The 16092-nt window shown below is 38.6% G+C and overlaps 2 protein-coding genes across 2 annotated transcripts in view; one reads left to right on the forward strand and one right to left on the reverse strand.

Annotated features, from left to right (window-relative positions):
• The window catches only part of LOC109643449 (sodium- and chloride-dependent GABA transporter 2-like), a 16233-nt gene extending 14376 nt beyond the window's left edge, over nucleotides 1-1857 (reverse strand). The window contains exon 1 of the mRNA XM_020108572.2: nucleotides 1612-1857. The gene's annotated coding sequence lies outside the window, so the exon portion shown is untranslated. The remainder of the gene's footprint in view (nucleotides 1-1611) is intronic.
• Nucleotides 1858-8452: 6595 nt separating this feature from the next.
• On the forward strand, nucleotides 8453-15709 carry slc6a22.2 (solute carrier family 6 member 22, tandem duplicate 2). The gene is made up of 16 exons (XM_069536533.1): nucleotides 8453-9231; nucleotides 10296-10355; nucleotides 10621-10786; nucleotides 10962-11096; nucleotides 11354-11494; nucleotides 11575-11659; nucleotides 11754-11886; nucleotides 11967-12101; nucleotides 12415-12518; nucleotides 12622-12746; nucleotides 12839-12951; nucleotides 13529-13666; nucleotides 13850-13952; nucleotides 14399-14499; nucleotides 14692-14862; nucleotides 15222-15709. Exons 3-16 carry the CDS (start codon nucleotides 10627-10629, stop codon nucleotides 15387-15389), a joined length of 1812 nt encoding a protein of 603 aa, XP_069392634.1. The 5' UTR covers nucleotides 8453-9231; nucleotides 10296-10355; nucleotides 10621-10626; the 3' UTR covers nucleotides 15390-15709.
• The last annotated feature ends 383 nt before the right edge of the window (nucleotides 15710-16092 follow it).

The following is a 16092-nucleotide window of genomic DNA, read 5'->3' on the forward strand; positions in this document are numbered from 1 at the left end:
CTAGTGGTTAAATAATTGCTTCACTTTCAGTCTTGGCACAACTTCAGAATGGGTTCAAAACCAAAGTTCTGTATTATGTGATGTGATGTAATTTAAAGTAATAAAACATCACCAAGAGTCTACAGCCACACACACAGCTCTGTGAAGCTGTAGGGCTAAATGCTAATGTTAGCATGCTATCACACTTTAAAGATGAGATGCTGATTCCAATCAAAAATGCTTCTCACATCCTATCTTGGTTTAGACATAAGGGGAGGACTAAAGACAGTATAAAGCTGCACAATGCATCCCCACTTCCACCTGTTGTAAAAAAAAAAAAAAAAAGTAAAAAAACTGCCATCTTGTGCTTTTGACATCACTTGGAGAAAGTGTCTGCCCAGTGACGATGGTGGTGTGGAGCCATGGTATCAAAGTCCTGGCATACACACACTTAACCACTTGGGAGTTAGTCTCAGCTGTGAATAATCATAGCATCAAGTAACTAATTAAAACCAAACCACAGACGACTTCCACGTGCATCAGTGGGATTAGAACTCCCTCAAATGACAAAATAAAACTATCTTTGAGAATAAAAATGATCTCATATGTACTGCAGCCAGCCATCAGGGAGAATCAAATACAGTCTACACCTCAAGCATGAATAAAATGTGGTGAACCACTGATGATCACCAGACAGAAAGCTTTCTTAAAAAAACACGCTAATCAGCTGTAATTAAAAGTTTCAGGGAGTGAGGGTAACAAGGGGAAGCAGTTCTTAGCATTGCTTTCCTGGAAAGCTCATTCGTATCTGTATTTACTGACCTGGCCCAACCTTACAAGATTATGTGCTGAGAGCAATTGGCATTAACAATTTATGTTTGTTTTTCAAAAATATCTCAATAATATTTTGGTTCTCTCTTGACCACACATTGAGTAACTTGGTACGTGGCCGTGGAGAGAATAGTTGTTGGTCTCATCTGCTGCAGGGTACTTTTTTTTATCCCTGCCAACCACTGATGGGTTAGGGTGGGCTCAGTGGTAAATAATTTGTACCTGCTTCTGATTTAATTACTTGACCATCCCAGACCATACTGTACACAACAACTATGATATTTATATATGACATTATGTTATATATCTTTTATGTATTTCCTAAGTGTATCAACATTCAAGGATTAAGAATGAAGTAAACTAAAAGAATTTATGTATGCAGCTAAAAAAACATTTTAAAACAACCCCAGCACAGAAGTATTACCTTATATTTTTATTCAGCTTTGTCCCACTAACTTTTTAAAGGGTTTGTTATTGTGCAGCCTGGTCAGACATGTGCAGACGAGACATGCACGTTGATAGTTTCTTGCAGTCATGGTCACAGAGCGTCACACCGCGCGAGGTGTAACACTTGACAAGAGAAATAGCTGCAGCACAGCCACTAACCTTTGGCCTACTTAATACAGCGACAGGCGGCACAGTGAAAGCCAAGTTGTCTCGGAACTGCGAGGATACTGCTTGTTTCCCATTCAAGACATGAAACCACATTACTGTCATAGATTCATACAAACACCAAGCAATCATACAAGACAGAAAAAAAACTGTTTATGACCTCAAGGGAAAGTCACCGGTAAAGAGTACCTGACAAAGATAGCCTCACGACAGTTGTCTGTGGTTCTGTTATGCTTCCATTTAGCTCTAGGTGGAATTCATCTGCTGCCTTTTGGGAAAAATACAAGTCTAGATCCCCCAGTCTCTCCGGGACAAGTGCTCTTCCTAGTTCTGACCACGAGTGAGTCCATGAGTAGAGGTTTGAAAGAGCTGTGTTTGTGTGACAATGAGGGAGAGAGAAAGCACACTGGGTTGAGAGGGGGCGGGGGTGTTATGCGCTTCTGAATGAGCAACTTAAGGCGGAGACTTTTCCAACAGCCACATGGACTCACAGCATAGAGCAAGGGGAGGGGATTTGCACAGTGCCCACGCTAGCTGCATGATAACATGTGCATCAGTATGCAGTTGACACTTTTGTTTTTTCATGAAATGTCTCTGCCATGACATTAATGTTTATCCATGGTTCCCTGAGGATGAACCCTCAGTGATGCCTACTTGTCTAGTTCCATTACCAGCAGGACTTTTCCTCTTTTCACAGTTTCTTTTTGGTTTAAATAACTGCAAAACTAAGACTGTATACACCTTGGGAAGTACAATTTGATATTTCAAATGCATCATGGGACTGAAGGGTATATGGAAGTGACTTTTGTATACTATCCTAGCCTTTATCACCTTTGATCCAACCATGGACCTATGAAAGGGAGGGGGGTGCATTGTTCTGTCTTCCTGCTGGCAGTGGAGTTAGTCATAGAGTCAGATCAAGAGTCTCACAATGTTGTTGGTATGACGTCATACCTCTTATTTTGGAAGGCAACCATGGTATGTAAAATCATATGCTAGTGGCAAAACAAAAGCTTTTTTGGTTCAGCTTAAAAAAGGTAGTAGTAGCAATGTGGTAATCATGGAATCTGTGTATAAAAGGGGAGCTTATGTTCTTCACATCATCTGCTTGTCTGATCATGTTCGCCTCTCTTCTCATCTGCCTGTTTAACTAACATCTGTCATCAAGTCAGCTTTTCTTAATACCTCATTGCATTCGTCTTGTCTTGTCCTCTGTCTGCTCTGCTTCCATCAGTTAATTGTGGCATGCTTATTTGCACTGTCTGACAAGTGACATCACACAAACTACTCACTCACTTAGGAGTGTTTACATGTCCACAGTGAAGTGTCAGAGGCGACTTTCTTGCACTGGCCTGCCATTTGTACTGTTTCTGGTTAACCATTTTTGTATGGCTACACTAATTTTGAAATACACATACAGAAATACACTAACCTCAGCCTATTTATAAGCTCACTCACTAAAACTGTATTTTGTTTGTTTAATCTGCCCATAAACAGATATGTAAATTTAACATTTTACGTGGAATTGCATTTTGGATCTACACAGTTCCTGATAAACAACATTTATTTGACTGCTCAGGGTATTGGGCTGTAGTGCAGATCCAGTCATTCTGGTTGCAGATCCTGCACATAACAGAGCAATAATTAACCTTTTTAGAAGTTAATGTGACTGGTTAACACATTTGCAGATTTCTCACACATTTACTGAGACAATTGTGTTTTAAAGATGTCTCAGTAAATGTGTCTTTTTCAAAATACAAAGCCAACAATGAACTGATCAGTTTGGAGATCGGCATGAACAGTTAACTACATATCATGCCATAGGGAATGTGTTGTTATTATATAGAATTATATTTGTCACTACTACTTAGAGTCACCAAAGTTACGTGCTTTAAATCCAGTTTTTTCCTCTACACTTGGAAAGGGAACGGCGAGAGAAGTATTTAGTTTGTTGCAAAATGCAATCTCACCTTAATATGCCACTAAATCCCCCAACAAATAAAATTGGAGGTAACTGAGAACCAAGGCCACAGTGGAGTCTTGGGTATTACAACATAAAGGTCCCGGAAATGAAACAACTAAATAATTGTAGATGACAAGATACAGTGTGATCATGACTATAATATCAAATCAAAACCTGAATAAGCAGAGGAACATGTTTAAAAGTCTTGCTGTCACTTAAAGGAACAGTGTGTAAAATGTAGTGATATCTAGTGTTGAAGTTGCATGTTGCAGCTGAACACCCCTCACCTCACCCTCTCCTTCCAAACACAAAAAATAACCTGTGGTAGCTTCAGTTGTCATAAAAACTCAAAAGGGGTTTAGTTTGTCCAGTCTGGACTACTTTAAAAAACATGGTGGCCTCCGTAGTGAGGACCCCCTCGATGTAAATATAAAGTATTTAAATATAAAGAGTCTTTTCTGGGGTAAAGAAAACCACAATTCATACAATTTAGATGAAACAAACTAGTGAAAACATCATGAAGATTAATCTACATTCATTTTCTGCCAATAGTTCCCTTTCACCTAAATCTTACACACTGGACCTTTAACACAAGACAAGGTTAACAATTTCTCACAGCCACAAAATAATTCGGCTGATACAAAAGCACATCTGCTGACCCAGGATGACCCTCTCTCTTCTCCCCCCCATTTCAGTCCATGCCTCAGATACAGCATTCCACCACAAACTTATGTTACATTCCACAGATTTCAAACACATTGTGTGAAATACCACAAACATATGCAGGTTGTATTATTTATTCTTCTGTCACCATATAATCTGTTTCTTTCTATTCTTACCTTCACGGTCATCATGAGAACATGATTCATTAGAGAACATTCATTTTCATTTAATAACTAATTTCATTTAATAACTCAATTAAGTGTTTGTCCAGCATAATGTATTACTCTCATTCCAATTCTTTCCTGTAATGCACTCATCATCTACGCACCACTGTGTCGATGGAGGGGTGGGTGAAATGTTTGAGTCCACAAAACACTCCTGGAGTTTCAACTTTGCTGGAGCCGAATCAAATACAGTTGAAGTAACCTATGACTTATACTTCAGACAGAAAAAACCCAACATGCCTCCATGCTGCTCGTGTGGTGTCGTCCAAGTGTCCGCAAGCCTCGACATTCATATTCGACTCGAAACAAGGTCATTTACAACATTTTTTAAGCCTAAAAGTCCACTGGAAGTTGCTAAGCTAGCGTCAGCTTAGCCACACGATGGTTTGTCCGAGGGTCCGTGAACGCACCTCATAGGAAGCTACCATGGAGTAAAAGACGCAGTTCAGAGTCCAACATGAATTTCTGGGTTTAGGACACTTGGATTGGACCACACGAGCAGTATGGAGGCATGGAATGCCTCTTCTGTTGTTTTATTATAGTGGTGAGTGGATAATGGGTGCTACTGTCTATCTGAAACATTTAAACACTCAATGACACTCATTACACTGTTACCCCCATCTGCCATGCAGGTGCAGGCACACGTCCCTGTTTGTATTAGAGCCAATGTCAATAGGGCACCACAATGAGCCACCATCTGACGTTCAGATGAGACTGAGCTTGCCTATGGAAACAATTCCCTTCCATCAATACAATGGTGTTGCACTTGTCATGTCCCATCTGACACTACTGCAGCTGCCTCATTCAAGGAGCCTTTTCCACCCCTGTTAAATTACTAAAACCAACATCAAGATTCAATTTGAGTAATGTAATGGATTTTCACGACTAAATTGCCTCTACGAATAAAAAGAGGAATCAGTGTTTTTACATGCTTACCATTTGTCATCTACTGAAGCAGCTTGTTGTCTTTGTGTGCGTCCTTCTGAATTAGTTTGAGCTTTTTCCATTTCAAAATGCAAATTTTTAGTTTAGTGCTAATGTCTTTCTGTGCATCACTGACAAGACACTGCAATAAGTGACAAGACACTGACAAATCATTGTACTGGCTGCCAATGAATTATCTAAGTCGGTCAAAGTGAGACTCTGCAGGGGTGTGGGGGTTCTCACGTTCAAAGCAACACAGCTGTCAGCTGAGAGGACCAGTTGAGCCTTAAATATAAATTCACAAATAGTGTGACATTCAAACCATTGTCTTAGTTTTGATATATCAGTATAGATTTATGTGACATGTTTAACACTTAAACACATGTAATTCAAAGGGGCCACAACAAAACACATTTGTTTAAATTCCTCAGATGACCTGATAAGCAGCTTCTTACAGTAATGTGAATAATGACTGTCCTCTCCAACACACAAAGGCAGAAGCAGTGTGATGATGCAAACTGTCAATTTAAAGGAGGAAGCTGTGGTGGTTGGTTGGGCTTTAGTTGTCCAGCACTGACACCAGAGACTCTGGTTTACATCCTATCACCTCTATTACATCACCATTGTCTTTCCCTTTATCTGTAATTTTGCAACATACTGAAAAAATACCGATTTGGTACGGAAGCTGGTGAAAGGAGAACTCAAGCAGCAGCTGATGTCTTATGCAGAAGATTTTAATGTAGACTTGATGCATCAAGGAGACCAGAAGGTGGAACAAACTACAAAGTAACACGAGCAATTGTCACCCCCAAGTCTGAAGATGTCTCCCACAGCATCCCCATACACACAATTTAATGGTGCCACGCTTAAGGTAGAATGATTACAACATAACTAACTATATTGACATTTTTACCCATGTGAGTGAGATAGTTTCCCCCTTCCTTCTTAACTTTAAAAGAATAATCAAACATGGTTAAGTGTTTTGAAAAACAACACTGGGGGGGGGGGGGGGTCTAAATTGCCCATATGAATAAAAAGAGGAATCAGTGTTTTTACATGCTTACCATTTGTCATCCTCTGAAGCAGCTTGTTGTCTTTTTGTGCGTCCTTCTGAATTAGTTTGAGCTTTTTCCATTTCAAAATGCTAGTTTTCAGTTTAGTGCTAATGTCTGTCTGTGCATCCCTGACAAGACACTGCAACAACTGCGAAGACTCAAGAGCATTGTGTACAAGACACTGACAAATCACACTGGCTGAATTATCTAAGTCGGTCAAAGTGAGTCTCTGCAGGGGTGTGGGTGTACTCACGTTTAAAGCAATGCAGCTGTCAGCTGAGAGGACCATTTTCTTGAGTTTCAGAGTCTTTTGCAATATAAACTCACAAATAGTGTGACATCCAAACCATTGTCTTAGTTCTTTTGATATAGCAATATAGCTTTATGTGACATGCTAAAGACTTAAAGGTGTAAGATTTAGGTGAAAGGGATCTATTGGCAGAAATTTAATCCTCATAAGTTTTCACTAGTTTGTTTCATGTAAATTGTATGAATTTTAGTTTTCTTTACCCCAGAAAAGACCCTTTATATTTAAATTCTATATATTTAAATCAAGGGGACCCTCTCTACGGAGGCCGCCATGTTTTTTTACATAAGTCCAGACTGGACTAACAAGTTTTTATGATAACTGAAGCTACCACAGGTTGTTTTTCATGTTTAGAAGGAGAGGGTGAGGTGACGGGTGTTCAGCTGCAACATGCAATTTCAAAACTGGATATCACAAAATTCTACACACTGTACCTTTAAACACATGTAAATCAAACAGGCCACAACCAAACACGTTTGTTTAATTCCTCAGATGACTTATGTTGATGTTTTCCTGACAAGCAGCCACTTGTCAGTTTTAAGGAGGAAGCTGCAGTGGAGGGTTGGGCTCTGGTTCGCATCCCATCACCTCTATAACTTCACCATTGTCTTTCCCTTTATGTGTCATTACCCTTTATACAGTCTATGGTCATTACGCAAGATACTGAAAAATTACAGATTTGGTCATGTGGTTACAGTTAGTCAGAGACAGAGGCACTGAGTGTTGGGACTAAAAAAAGATTTGTTCAGTATTCTTTGTTATGGACGTTTTCAGGAAGCTGGTTAAAGGAGAACTCAGGCAGCAGCTGATGTCGTATGCAAAAGATTTTAATGTAGACTTGATGCATCAAGGAGACCAGAAAGAGGAACAATATACAAAGTAACATGAGCAATTGTCACCCCTTAGTCTCAAGATGTCTCCCACAGCATCCCCATATATCTTCCTCTACTTGCATCACCCATTCTTCTCTTAATGGTATACAGATATTATGTAATATACACTATATATGCATAATACAGTGTATGGTGGCATATACAGTAATGTGTGAGGATATAAGAAAGTTCCTCGACATTTGTGAGATCCAAGGAAACACAATGTCAGTCAAGTCAAGTGATAAAATTATGTTTACCATACTTGATAGCACAACTTAACGTTCTTCAGATTCAACAACAATCTTTTACTTTACATTAGATGATAGTTGAAGTATTGTTACTCCAACTGTGACATAAAATTGTTGATATTGTACCATCTGATTTTTCAGCACCATTAAGACAGAGTGCACTACTTCATATTATGGTATTTAAACTTTACTGGTCAACAAAAAAAAGACCACAGCTGTGCATGTGCAGAATGTGTTAATCTTTTCAGATCAAACTGAAAACCGTAGATGCACAAGTGATCAAAGAGCCTTTAGCTTGAAGAGTGTGTAACAGCTGAATATAGATAGTGACACAGTTGTAAATGGTAAAATGACCTAATAATCAATATGAATGGATAAGAAGAGCTCTGATTCCAGTAAGAGTGCATCATTGGCTCCCTCTAGTGCCTCCTGATATACAGTACAGTATTTGACTTAAAAGGAAGGACCAGTACCATGTAGAGAAAGCTTCTGTGTAATTAATCATGTTGTATAATATCATAGTTAAGATTAAGAAATAACTAACATTATTTTTGATTTCTAAAACACCAGGAGATCATACTGAAATGAATGAAGAAACTGTCCATTACATTCATACATTTTCACTTTAATTTATTTAATTTATTTTTACTTTCTATAAACATTAACATTTCATAATTGCCTTCCATAAAATAATATTGATATAAATACCAAAATACTTGTGACAATACTTGATGCAACAAACCTATTGTGTTGTTTCCTATCTAAAAGTTATATCTGTAAAATTGTGTAGGTGTTAGTTGATGTGTTCATTTGGTTGTGCTTCAAATCTATGTAATTCACATCTATGTGAATGTTGAAAAAGCCCACCATTACTATTATATATACTAAGCACTAACTCAAATCAAAATAATTGAAATTGTGAGTTAGGGGCAAGTGGGCAATGCAAAGTCACCAGTCAAACAGTGTTTGACATTTTGGGGGTGAATCCCACCTGATGGAGTATAACCTGCACAGGTACATGTGTGTTTAAGCTATTTTATGAGGTAAGGTTCCATCATTTTATTTCATTCTATTTTGAATTTATTATTCTACACAGTTCTGTTTTATTTGTACGATTTTTTCCCTTTTTAACTTGTTTTTAGATTTAGATTTTGATATTGATTTATTTCTTTGTCTTCTTTTTGATCCCACCCTTTCTTGAATTGAATCTTTTCTTGAATTAAATCTCGAATTGTTTTCTTTCTTTTAATTTTTAATGTCACCTTGAATCTACCTCTGTGTAGGAAGTAAATACAAAATATATGTAATATAGATAAAATGGCTTGGCCTGGCTGAGAGAATCGGACCTAAAGTCAAACAAAAGACACAACTAGCAGGAGGGAGCATAAGGAGCTAACTCACTAACTGCTCAGCTAAGGCTAACAGCTAAGCTAATGTAGCTAGCTGATATGAACGGGCCGTGAACAACCGTGAATTACAGGAGAGCTGCTGAAAGAAGGAGAGGAGAGAAGAAGAGCAGAAGAGAGAAGAACTCTTGTATAAATGTATGGCGGGTAAGTCACGGTAATAAAGACAAACAGCAAAACTGATGAGGTAGAGTTAGCACACATACCGGAAGCATAGGCTACTGTAAATGACAAACCCACACAATGATTTGGAATAATAGTCGACATTTTAAGTGGAACAGACATTATTGTACTCACCAATCTCCCAGACTAGGCTGCATAAATATATGTGGTATTCTTCCTCAAATCCCAAATCACCAAAAACCAACACTCTGCAAATACTAAAGAAGACTTAAGACTTTAATTTCTCTCAAAAAGAATTTCTACCACAATTAAAGAGCACGTGGACCCAAAAGTGCAGGAGGGAGAACACTCAGAGAGGATGTACCTACTTGATTTGACCTCACAATATTCTTTATGTTACTTACACTTCCTCTCCTCTACTGAAATTAAACCATGGCCCCTTGAACTGATGATAATTTTGTCCACTGAAGATGTTGTCTTTCATTTGTGGCATCAGTAGGGACATGTCATACAGGCCATACTCAAATCTACACCCATTAGATTAGATACGATTAGATTCAACTTTATTATCATTGCACATGTCACAAGTACAAAGCAATGAAATGCAGTTTGCATCCAACCAGAAGTGCTTAAACAGTGAATAGATATATGTACTTAGATATATATACTTTAGGCAGAACTTTCTGACATTACTAATGAGCATAATAGACAATACAAAGCAATACTGCTTCTCAACACAGCTTTGTAATAAATTGACTCAATAAGAAATGAAAAATGACTTACTCTGCTAATAATGCTGCCATGTAATATGACCCAGCTTCTTGTTTAAATAAATGTATTTTAAAGAACAAGCCCGAGACACACGTGAGTGGCTGTAGTATCCTTGATAAAAAAGACCACTCTCCTAAATCTTTTTATATTGGCTGACAGACAAAATAGATACTAACACAAAACTGAGTGTGTGTGTGTGTGTGTGTGAGAGAGAGAGAGAGAGAGACCCTGCTCTGCTGGTTTCTACTAAAGAAAAGACTGGATCTATTAGTTTCAGTGGCCACTCCTCATGGACGTCTACCCACTTATTCTTGCAGGGGTTTGATGTTTTCACTCTGCAGATTCAGAGGAGGAAACACAACACACAACAGGTCAAGGTAAAACATGCATTTTTCAGATTTACTCTCTAATTTTTATTCTATTTTTTTATGATATTAAAATCAAGCGGTTATGTTTTTACTTCATGGAAATCCAATTATAGTGAGTTTTTACTATCATTACTTATAATAAAATTAAAATATAACCTCCTTGGCAGAGGTCATTTGGCTGAACAACAACTTTATGTTCTCTACTGTATTGCACACTTACATACACTGTTCTTACAAAATAAGTGCTGTAATGGGCCAACAACTAAATTCACAGGTGAAAATGACAAACCTTGGAACGGGACCAGGACAACCTCAACCCAAACCTCAGGAGAGGGACCAGTGGGCCAGTAAGGTGGAGTTCGTCCTGGCAGTGGCCGGACACGTTATTGGTTTGGGAAACGTCTGGAGGTTTCCATATCTTTGCTACAAAAACGGAGGAGGTAAATCTTTGCTGTGGTCGTTGGGATTTACAGAGAACACACAATGTCTCTCAACCTCTGACTGTTAAAACAAATACTGATGTTAAGCAGGTCACAGTGGCATTCAAATACTCTGATTTTCTCACCAATGGGCCTTTGGCCCCTAACAAAATTTTGTATTTTTTTTATTTTTAAGGAGCTTTCTTCATTCCTTATATTTTGTTCTTGTTCACCTGTGGAATACCACTCTTCTTCCTGGAGACTTCTTTGGGCCAGTACACCAGTCACGGTGGAATCACATGTTGGAGAAAGATCTGCCCTCTATTTGAAGGTGAATCTTCAAAGTGTTAGTAGCTGTTTAGTATATAATCATCTGAAAATATAAGAAAATATAAAAAAAATAGCAAGTGATCATAAAATAACCACCAAACATTATTGCTTGAAAGCATTTTTCATTATTTTGTTATTCCTGCTTGTTTTTTATTTGTTGTCTTTGTAACTCTTCCATCAATTAGATCTCAGTATCACACACAGACATTTATAGTGTGTATTCACAATGTCACATTTAATGTCGCTCACTCTCAACAGGTTTAGGTTATGGAAGCCAAATAGTTGCTTTGTACACTGGGGTGTATTACATCATTATACTGGCGTGGGCGTTTCTCTACCTGTTTTCTTCCCTCAAGTCTGAGCTCCCATGGGCGAGCTGTCACAACAGCTGGAACACAGGTACATGACACCAAGACTTTATACAGACATCATGCATCTGCACATCAGTGGTCACAGCCTCTCGTATTCTTAAATGTCAGCTTGGTGTTTGGACCACGGCCCCAACCAAACGTCCTCAATGCTCCTGTATGGAAATGGTACATCTTCAGTTGTGGAGTTTTGGGAGTAAGTAGCATGAATAAGTAATAATCATTCATTATTTTAGCTATGGTGTTTTTTTTATTTGTTCTTTATGTTCCTTAAATAAACTTTGTGACAGGAGGAGAATCTTAGGCCTGTCCAGTGGAATTGAGAATATTGGAAATATTCGTTGGGACTTGGCCCTTTGTCTTCTTCTTGCCTGGATATTGTGTTACTTCTGTGTCTGGAATGGAGTGAAGTCCACAGGAAAGGTACAGCAGTCAGATTGCATGCAAACTCTGTTATTATCGTGTTAAATCTTTTAATTCTAAGGTGTAACCGCAACCCTTAGGTGGTCTACTTCACTGCCACATTTCCGTATGTGATGCTGGTGGTGTTGCTTGTCCGTGGGCTTACTTTACCGGGGGCTAAAGACGGGATTACATACTACCTCTACCCTGACCTATCCCGCCTCACTGATCCAGAGGTAATCATCATCATCATCATCATTTATATACAACAATCTTGGTTTACCATATATTTGGTAGAAAATGTTAGAACTTTCCTGGATTATGTTCACAGACTTAATTCTTGTAAGACATGACAGTTCCACAGATGTGGTAGGGAAGGAGGCAAATATATATAATGCAGATGACTCCAGATCAAGCTCGTTCGTGTGGTTTGGTTTATTTAAGCACTTTGTTTAATGTTAAGGAGAGAAAGAGGCGTTTGATGAATAATATGAACTTAAAGATGGTCTAGTCTCTGCTCTCTAACGTCGACTCTTTCAATTCCCTCAGGTATGGATGGATGCTGGCAGCCAGATTTTCTACTCCTTTGGAGTTTGTACAGGGGTCCTGACGTCTTTGGGGAGTTACAACAAGTACAACAACAACTGCTACAAGTTTGTATTATTACATCTTCACATACTCTATGAAATTCAGTTGTATTCTTACCACTGACTGGATTTGAGCACATTTTTGTTATTATTTTTATTCCGCCTGCAGAGACTGTGTTTACCTGTGCATGTTGAACAGCCTCACCAGCTTTGTAGCAGGCTTCGCCATCTTTTCTGTGCTTGGCTTCATGGCAAAGGAGCAAAATGTGGATATATCGATGGTGGCTGAATCAGGTATAGAATTTTTGCATAATGCCTGATATAAACCCAGATCAAGTTGTTGAAATATTTATCAATGTGGCAACTTTCTCCCCGTACCTTTGCAGGTCCAGGTTTAGCTTTTATTGCTTATCCTCGAGCTGTGGCTCTAATGCCATTTCCTCAGCTCTGGGCTGTCGCCTTCTTCATCATGATCATCTTCCTGGGGTTAGACAGCGAGGTAGGGCGACATGAATCAACTCTGTTTTTACTGTGAATGTTATGTTCTGACACCACAGGCCCTATCTTACACCCAGCGCAGAGTGAATGCTAGTTTCAGACCAGCGCAGCAGATCTCATGGGCGTAACCAGGTGCGGTCAGGTGTTTGTTGGTGCATTGCTATAGTCAGTGTGAAGCTATTGTGGTACAATAGTGGTGCCGTATTTCACAGTTATTTAAAGGGCATATTATTTTGGCAGTATCTATTGTGTTCCCGGGCTGGTGAACATAACAAGAACTAAGAATTCACTTTGCACTGGAGCGAACCCATCTTTCTTATATACCTATCCACCATTATGAAAGAAATCCAACAAGGTGTACAAACACCTGGCTTATAAATGTAATATCAGATGGCTCTGATTGATGTATTGCATGTTATGTCCAAAACACACCCATGGTTAATTATGAGACAATAATATGTTGAATCCATCTGAACAATTGTGACCTTTTTTTAACCTTTAAATTAGCAATTGTATTTTAGGACACACTCAGAATATATTTTGAATTCCAACAAATGTATCTGTTATTTCTCCCACAGTTTGTTTATCAAGAGGCTCTGGTCACAACCATCTCCGACATGTATCCCTCAGTCTTTCAAAACAGCTGTCGACGTAAACTCCTTCTTCTCGCCATCAATGCTGGAAGTTTCTTTATTGGTCTTCTGATGGTTACAGAGGTGAGTGTTTTGTTAGAACAGTTTCTTTAATCAGTTAGGCCTTTCACCTCTGTAATATAAATGTATATGATTATAAATGCACTATTGTTATCTGCACCTGACTATGGACCAAAACACTGGACAAACAATAGAAGATACCATTACAACTTTTCATTGATTAGCTCTGTCTCTTCTCATTTTCAGGGAGGCCTTTATATTTTCCAGCTGTTTGACCACTACGCCGCCAGTGGGATGACTCTCCTGTTTTTTGCTGTTCTTGAATCTGTCTGTATTGGATGGGTCTATGGTAAGGAGCAGTTTGAACTCAGTCAAATCTGCCAGAGTCACTGTTGTTAACTTATACAATGACTCTAAATGATTCTGGTTGAATTTGATGCTTTGCATTCATGCAGAGTTACAGACCATATTGTTAGCTGTGTGAAAACAGTGGCTCCCAACCACAGGCTTTGTGAGACAATAAACAGTAAAATATTTTTTACAATGTGTGCCATGCAATTCTTTGCATGCAGCTCCAGTCTTCTTTTCTTGGGAATAACTAAATATTTCAAATGTAACAGGAAATAATCCCAGGTTTGGATAGCCACACCATAGACAGGCATTACAAGATACAAAGGTTGGGAACCTCTGCTTCAAATTCACAAAACTTGATTTTCAAAGTTAGATAAGATCTCAAAGTTCTGACTTTTGTGTGAGGCTGAAATAATTTGAAGTAACTATGCTTATTTCCTGAAGGTGCCGGTCGTCACTATGATAACATCAAGGACATGATTGGATATCGACCGTGGCCTTATATGAAATATTGTTGGCAGTACTTCACAGCAGTCATCTGCACTGTAAGTATCAGGATATGACAGAATATTATCAGCTAGCTCAAAGCGAATCAGCGGATGCTTATTTTGACTTCATTGTATTTTAGACTTTTAACTAAATAAACCACACAGCAGCAAATTGTGACTTTTTCCATGAGTTTGTAATCTAATCATTTAAATCTCTTTTCATACTTTTGTTTTTCTTTCTTTTTTCAGTTAACATTACTCTTCACTGTGATAAGGTACACTCCACTCAAATTCAACAACACTTATGAATACCCCTGGTGGGGCTACACCATTGGAGGATTTCTTGCTCTGTCGTCAACACTTACGGTTCCTCTGTGGATGGTGTACGCTGTCAGTGTCACTCCAGGAACAGTGAGACAGGTATGATCACATGTTGTTTGTGAAACAGGGTCAGACTGTACTGTTAGAATGGTTAAGACAATGACAGTACAAATTAGTTTCTGTAAAAGGATATTTGAGTGAATTTATACAGAAACATTTTTTTATGTACATTGTATTGTATAGCTCTAAAACAGTAGTGACATTTGGAAAGCATGGGCTACTGAGCTGCAACTATATTGTTCTTCTTGATACCCTGAAACCTGCCCCCTACTGGCCATTACTCGTCATCAGAGAAAACAAGATAATGGTTCAGCAGGTTTGTTATTTTCACATTCTGTGATGGAATTAATTGGAATTTGTCTCTTTATTTCATTTTATTTTATTTTTTCTCCACACAGAGACTTAAAGTTCTGTGCACTCCAGCCAAAGACTTACCCACCACAACATTAAAGAAAGCATCAAATCCTGAGGCGTTCCAGACGTTTACAGGCTTGTGTACACTCCGTAAGACAGACAACCCTGACAACAGAGATGACAGCGCTCATCTATTATTTAAAAACAGCTAGAGAAGGAAAAAGGACTGTGAAGAAAACAAAGATTTTAAAACCTCTAGTGAGCTCCAGTTGGCAGAACATTTCCGACACTGAGTTATGTCACAGAAGCTCCTGGAAATCACACTGTAAAGATTTTTCTCACTTCTGTGATCATCTGCCCTGCACTGACTTTCACCTGTGCCATTAAGTCTGTTGTCAGTGATTTTATTTACTGTGCTCTCTCTTATTTGTCAGTTTGTCTGTTCATTTGACCTCAGTTCACTTTGTTTTGTTGAGTTCTGGAGTTTTTTTTCTCTGCCTGGTTGATTAAATTGTATTTTCTGTCAAACCTGCCTTTGGCCTTGTCTGAAGTCTGCAATTAAGATGCAAACTCACATCTCAACACTGGGAGCTTTTGTTGTGAGGACGTCTCAACGATGACAAGCTAATTGAAAATCAACATCTTCTTTTAATCTGATTCTGAAAACCATATTTATCAAATGGTAATCTCATTATCTTATATCAACTTGCCAACACAGGTTAACTCACATTTATTCTTGCTGTCTGATGTTTTATAGGTCAGTTTCCTTTTTGTTTTCGAGCGGAGTGCCTCACACAATATCAATCCATGATATTATGAGCCAGTGCTTCTCCACACAAGTGAGCAGTACGGCTGTGTTCAAACCATAGGTTCACACTGACAGTGAGACATCTTGTGGCTGAACCGACACATTAC

The sequence above is a fragment of the Paralichthys olivaceus genome, chromosome 2, assembly GCF_024713975.1.
Source record: "Paralichthys olivaceus isolate ysfri-2021 chromosome 2, ASM2471397v2, whole genome shotgun sequence".
Taxonomy (NCBI): domain Eukaryota; kingdom Metazoa; phylum Chordata; class Actinopteri; order Pleuronectiformes; family Paralichthyidae; genus Paralichthys; species Paralichthys olivaceus.

Coding starts and splice junctions, on each gene's coding strand:
- slc6a22.2 (XM_069536533.1), top strand. CDS start 10,627: ATGACAAACCTTGGAACGGGACCAGGACAACCTCAACCCAAACCTCAG. Junction 11,495..11,574: donor TCACAACAGCTGGAACACAG/GTACATGACACC, acceptor CTTAAATGTCAG/CTTGGTGTTTGGACCACGGC. Junction 14,500..14,691: donor TCACAGCAGTCATCTGCACT/GTAAGTATCAGG, acceptor TTCTTTTTTCAG/TTAACATTACTCTTCACTGT.